We start from the raw sequence: 6051 nt of genomic DNA, 5'->3' as shown, positions 1-6051 counted from the left end.
AATCTTTTCTTCTCCCCCTCTTTTTTTTTTTTAAAAAAAAAAAAGAGAGTAAAACCTCTATGATAAAAACGCACGGAGTGTATAAAAACGAGTGTGAGCACAGGGTGGAGAAAAAGAAAAAATGACGGCTCACCTTTGTTTCCTTTCTTTTTCTTTTTCTTTTTTTTTCAATTTTTCTTTTCTCCATCCATTCATGTCCCCCTCCTTCCCTGTGCTGCCACAAACTTATGTCGCTACGATTACGCTCCTTGTGGAGGGATGCCGTTGGCACCACCGCGGTTTGCCGCGTCTGCCGCTTCATTCAACATCGCCGTCCTTCCAATGCGTTGGTATGATGGCCACCACTCATTATCGTCAAACTTCGAGAGTCTGTTAATATCAAATGTTGCCCATCGGGCCTCGCACACACCAGGTTTGAACTTCGCTGGGCATTTCTTGCTCGCCTCCACCCATGCGTCAAGGAGCTCTTCCAGTGCTGGCCGCTGTAACGTCATTGCGTCCCGGAAGTGATACGCCACGCGGTATGCATTGATACCAAGCCGGATCCATGAGCGCCATTCGTCAACGTCTGCCTCGCGGGTTCCCTCACGGAGCCATCGCGATGCGTTTTCAACTGCCTCACGCTCCGTGCGCGGAAGGAGGACTTTGATTTTTTTATCCTCTGCGGCACCGCTGCCGTTGGCCCCGGAGTTCTCAAACGCCGTTGGGAAGTTGCGCGGCGGGTCAAAGTGCAGCAGACGGGAGTACGTTCCCTCTTCACGGATGCAGGCGGAGTGAAGGGCAGCTTTCGCGTCCGGTACAATACCGTCTGGGAAACCGATATTCCAGTCCTTGTCTTCAAAAACCACAATAGCGCTGGTGTGATTCTCCTTCATACAACGGTGCATACGGAGCATACCGTTGGAGCGGTAGATTTGCAGGTCCACGGCCGGTATTCTCTTGTGGAACTGGTGCAGGAATCCGTGTAGGGAATTGTAATCTTCAAAGGCGGCATCCTTAAGCTTGGTATGCACGTGGAAGGAAACCTTCTTGAGATTTGGTGACTGAAGCACAACCTGGGACTCAATCTCCTCACCAATTGCTTCAATTTCCTCCACAATCACATTCATCACGTCGTCCAACACCTTTTTCTGAAACGGCCGAACTTTTGACATGCTCCAGTGCTCCTGTGGAACGGGGCAGTCGATATCCAGCACCAAGTCCATCGGCGTTTTTTCTCGCCCAAATATGGCGTGGACGGTCCGGATGGTCTCCGGCATGTTTGCCACGGCGCTACTAGCGACGGCAAGTGGGGTGCCCGGCCATGCGAAGAACTGACAACCCCCTTGCGGAAGCCGGCGGGCGAATACACCGTCACTAGGCGTGCACGCCGCGAGTACGTCTTCGATACGGAAGGCCTTAATCATCGGTGTTTTCCCGTGAAGAGACGTACCAGAAATTCTGTCATGCTCGTATGCAGCGTATGAGGCGGCTGGTGAAGGTTCCGTTTTTTTAATCTCCGGTTGTCTGTCTACTGTTTTCGCTTCCGGCCGTCCTTTTACCCGCTCAGGTCGAGGCTGCTGGCGCTTTTCTCGAGGCGCAGCGGCCACGGGCTCCTCCTCGTGTTCCTCCTGATCGACGAATGGGTCTTCCACATCTTCCACAATAGGTTCCTCTTCCATATCTTCTGGGACTTTGGCGGTATTTTGACGTACGCGACGCCTGGTTGACACCCTTATCAACCTTTTCCGTCTCCTCAGTGTCTTTTTTTGCGGTAGTTGCTGTCCATCAGCTTCGCCATTGCGGATATTGGGTGCTGGGGCGTTGATACGTGTTTCGTACACTGACGCCGCCGCAGCGGCAACTGAGGGCTTTATTGGCGTTGCCGCTCTTAGCGTACCTTGCCTCAATGCATCCGAGTGCACGCCTGCGCCACCCACCGGAACGGCTGCTCTTGCTCCTACCCTCGGCAGGGTACTTTTGGGGGTTTCTCTGGAAGGTGGTACGACTGCTGGTGCTTCCATTGCCTGTGAAGCAGCGTCATTTCCCTTAGCATTAGTTGCCGTTGCACCCTTTACACCAGACATGGAGGCCAACTTTGCAACTAGCCGCTTGGAAACTTGCTGTGATGGTAAGGTGATGCGGAGCATCCTTGTAGTGTTGCGTGTCCCGCCTTGTCTCTTGTATATTATTTTCTTCAGATAAGAGGCACGTCGGTATTTATTACCAAGTAAATAAACGAGGAGGGAGAGAGGTGCGTGTGATGCAGCGCCGTTTAACGTACACGTGCCCCACGACAGGCGTCATTGGTGCGTATCGATGCGAGGTGCGCCCCCGCGTGGTATTATTGCAGAGATTGTGAGGGTGGTTGAAAGAGGTTCCGTAGGCCTGATGGTGAACGGAAAAGGTAGAAGTGCAGTAGTGGAACCAAAGGTCAATTAGGTGGAAGAGGAAAGATAAGGAAATGAGCAATTGAATAGTCAAAACCCCGCACAACTAATGCGCTGGCATCACAGAGCCCTCTAGTAAGTGGACACAATAAAGAACATCATCCTGTTGGGGTGTTGGTCACCTCTCTTTCCGTCCACCCGTTTTCTTCGTAATACCGTATCCTAACACGCTTCGTGAGCGTGCCACTGCGTTACCTCAGTTCCATCCCCCTCCTGTGGTGTACGATTCAGTGTTAGACAGTCACTTGGTCCCATCAAGCACAAGAAAGATTTCAGCGGGCACCACTGGCAAAGTAACCAGGTGTGAAAAATAAGAAATAAAGAAAAAACAGAAAATTCAGTAAAAGTAAACAGACGAATCCATTATGAGCACCACACCCCTGCAGTCCACCGTGGCACCCCCGGTTGCCGCGGTAGAGGTGTGGTGGTCTTCAATCACATGTTTCCTTGCTTCCCCCCGGGGGCGGGAGGAGGGGAGTGGTTGGGTGCGGATTTACTTTCCTTTCGCAACAGTTCTTCTTCGTCGCTGCCTGTTTAGATATTCGTTAGCACCATAGACACTGCAGTCTTGTCATCACCACCCATGTTAAGCGTGGCGCCAATCCCGGGGATGTTCTTCATTTGGTATTCCCCACATTGGCCCTTCATCTGCCGGTACACCTCCAGCACCTGCTTCACGCCAGTGGCTCCTACCGGATGGCCGAACGACAACAAACCGCCCCCGGTGTTGACTGGAATACGACCATCAAGTGCCGTTGCCCCACTGCGGATGAGGGCCCCCGCACCCCCGTACTCTGCAATACCGAGGGCCTCATACATTAGCAGCTCAGCGATGGTAAAGCAGTCATGCACCTCTGCAACCTGAAGTTGCTCGGGCTTCACGCCAGCCATCGAAAGGGCAGTTCGCGCCGCAACCATGGAAGTAGTCATTCGTGTAAGATCTGGTGAGTCCTCATAGAGGTTACCGGCTGCGCTGGCGAGAGATTTGATTTCAACGAGGCGGTTGTCGTTGGGTGAAAGGCCTAACTTCTGCAACCCTTCTTCACTGGCGAGGATAACCGCAGCTCCGCCATCACTGACCTGTGAACAGTCCGTGGTCCGCAGGAAAGGCTTGTATATTTCGTTCCCAAGGAAGTTAGGGTTCTTGTCGGAGGCTTGTGTGCAGAAGTCTAACGTTACCTTCCGCGCGTGCATGTGGGCCAGAGGGTTCCGATTACCACTCGCGTAAGCCTTCGCTGCCACATACGCTGCGTCTTCCATCGTAAAATGACCCGCCTCCTGGATTGCCTTCATACGTCTTGCGAAGAGGCAGGGGAACGTGAAGTCATCAAGCTGTCGCTGGCGCTTGTAGTGTGCTGCACGTGCGAGATAATCACCACCCACACGTGCAGAGACGGTTGTCTGAACCTCAACACCCACAGCAAGGGCGATTTGTGAAGTACCGGCGAGTAGTGCCTCCCATGCGGACTGCACAGCGAGGCCACCACTTGCACACGCACCCTCGACGCGCACAGCTGGTTTGTTTAGGAAGGCAGAACTGTTGCTGCCGGAGAGACTGCCAACCGCTGCCGGACCAAGGTGCCCTTGAGAAGAGAACAACTCGCCAAGGAAGTTTCCGACGACAAGTTTGTCAACGAGCGCCGCACGGCCGTCGTGCAGACCCGTGTTTTGCAGTGCTCCATTTATGCTCTCTGCCAGAAGTTCCTCCAGTGTTTTGTTTTCCTTCTTGCCAAAATCGGGGTGTTTTTTATCGATAAAAAGTGGTGACCCTTTGCCCACAAACGTTGTAATATGCCCACCCACAACAAATACTCGCTTTGCTGAAAATGTAGAGGACGTACGACGGAGCATTATCCTTTTGATTAACCTGTTGTAATTGTTGTAGTAGTTCCTTTCTTAAACTTGAGCCTTTTCGTTCCTTTACCCTTCTAAATAAACCTACTTTTGCTTCAAATGTATGCTTCTTTCCGCGTAAAAAAGCTAGCGTAGACGGTAACTACTCACTTTCCCTAGAACCGTAATATGCACCACGGTCCACAAACTATTCGTGAAAGGAAGCGGGAAAGGGAGATGGTGGACGATGAAGCAGTTGGGGTCAACACACAAAAAAAAAAGGATGATGGGGCAGGTTAAGTGTGTCTTCTCTTGGACTCCACCTCCTCCAGACGCAACAGTCCTTCCAACCGTTGCATTTGGTCGCGTCATAATGCGACCTCCTCGCACGAATTTCTCTGCAAGTGTGCGGCGTACCGGTGCAGCTACACTTCAGCGTCGGGCAAACAACCATACGCTAAACTAAAAATTTTAACGATGAAAAACGTATGAATGGACCTGCGGCGGGAGAGAAGAAAAAGCCGCCATAGCACTAAAAAACTTCTTATATAAGTCTCTCCCTACTAATCTGACCTTACATTTATTCCCCTTCTCACAACCTCCCGCCATGCTATCATCCATCAGGTGTTACTACGATTACATGTTTTGCTACCACACGCACCACAACCCACGCTTTTCCTCAACTACGAACAACAACCTCCTGGGAGAGAACCGTACTTTCTAGGGTCAAGAATGCACAAGAAACCTTCTTTTTTTTTTTCTCTTTGGAGATGACAACATCACAACCCTTACGCCGTGCCTTCCCACCCGCGCTTTCCCCCCATCCAACCGGCACCAATGTAGAAATGTCGATAACGAATGTACGTGTCGCTCGTTGGGTAGTCCAAGGTGTTCGGTTTAAATGCCTTGCGCAACTGCATAACCTTCTCTGGTGGATAATACTGCTCAAGACAGTCGAAATGTGCCTCTATTTTATACTCGCAGTTACCACCCTGTGCGAGGCAAAAATCTCTCGCCCACCGCGTCTCAGGGCATTTCAAGCGTGGGTTTTGATCCGAGCAAGGGAGTGGAACACCATGCTTCGGGTATTCCGTGAGAATGCTCGGGAAAACCTTCCACGTTTCTATGCCCATCCCGTACTGATGTGTTTACGTGTTTAAGCAAGTGAGAGGAGCACCACCCGATTTTGTAGAGGAGGGAACTAACAAAATCCACTAGGCGTCAATTACACTCCCTAAGAGCACAACTATTGAAGGAAAGATGAAGATGTGGATGTGCACATAAGAGATATAATGCAGGTAAGTAGTGGGGGCTAAAGCGATGATGTAACGGCACAATGAGATTTGTAGTTGCATGAATGTTAGCGTTGCGATGGATGAGCGTTTCGGAAGGGAAAGCCCGAGCCTGCGTAAAATAAACTAAAGAGAGGGACAAACAGACGAAATTCGACCACTCTCCGAGTTTCATGGTCTGGACGCCCAGAAAAAAATGTTGTCTTTTTTTTTTTCGGTTTGTCTCACTTGCCCCCCGCAAAAGGGAAGCGCCATCTTGCCTTCAAAAGGGGAGGAACGAAGATGACCGGCGAAGGCCAGCTTTTGCATATGTGGGAGCGGTGAACCAAATGTGGCGAGAGTTTTTCACGTAATGAAATCAAAGCCTTCAGCGCATCCTCAGCCCACAACAGCTGGGGATGATATTGAGCTGAGCATGCAGCGGTGATTCTTCAACCATCGTGAAGTTGGCGTACATGCGGGAGACGGTGTGCAAACCCTGCTGGGGCATTTCACTC

General features: G+C 51.1%; 3 protein-coding genes across 3 annotated transcripts; all 3 read right to left on the bottom strand.

The window, feature by feature from the left end:
• Positions 1 to 239: 239 nt before the first annotated feature.
• On the bottom strand, positions 240 to 2129 carry TEOVI_000361400 (mitochondrial DNA primase; the record flags this gene model as incomplete). Its single annotated transcript, XM_067226501.1, has 1 exon — positions 240 to 2129. The coding sequence occupies one exon, from the start codon at positions 2127 to 2129 to the stop codon at positions 240 to 242; it is 1890 nt and encodes a 629-aa protein (XP_067082602.1).
• An 834-nt stretch (positions 2130 to 2963) lies between these two features.
• On the bottom strand, positions 2964 to 4280 carry TEOVI_000361300 (3-ketoacyl-CoA thiolase, putative; the record flags this gene model as incomplete). The annotated part of the gene is made up of 1 exon (XM_067226500.1): positions 2964 to 4280. The coding sequence occupies one exon, from the start codon at positions 4278 to 4280 to the stop codon at positions 2964 to 2966; it is 1317 nt and encodes a 438-aa protein (XP_067082601.1).
• A 770-nt stretch (positions 4281 to 5050) lies between these two features.
• On the bottom strand, positions 5051 to 5395 carry TEOVI_000361200 (Cytochrome C oxidase copper chaperone (COX17), putative; the record flags this gene model as incomplete). The annotated part of the gene is made up of 1 exon (XM_067226499.1): positions 5051 to 5395. The coding sequence occupies one exon, from the start codon at positions 5393 to 5395 to the stop codon at positions 5051 to 5053; it is 345 nt and encodes a 114-aa protein (XP_067082600.1).
• Positions 5396 to 6051: the final 656 nt, after the last annotated feature.

Source organism: Trypanosoma equiperdum, assembly GCF_001457755.1.
Source record: "Trypanosoma equiperdum strain OVI genome assembly, contig: ctg_76, whole genome shotgun sequence".
Taxonomy (NCBI): domain Eukaryota; phylum Euglenozoa; class Kinetoplastea; order Trypanosomatida; family Trypanosomatidae; genus Trypanosoma; species Trypanosoma equiperdum.
This window is presented reverse-complemented; position numbering and strand designations above follow the sequence as displayed.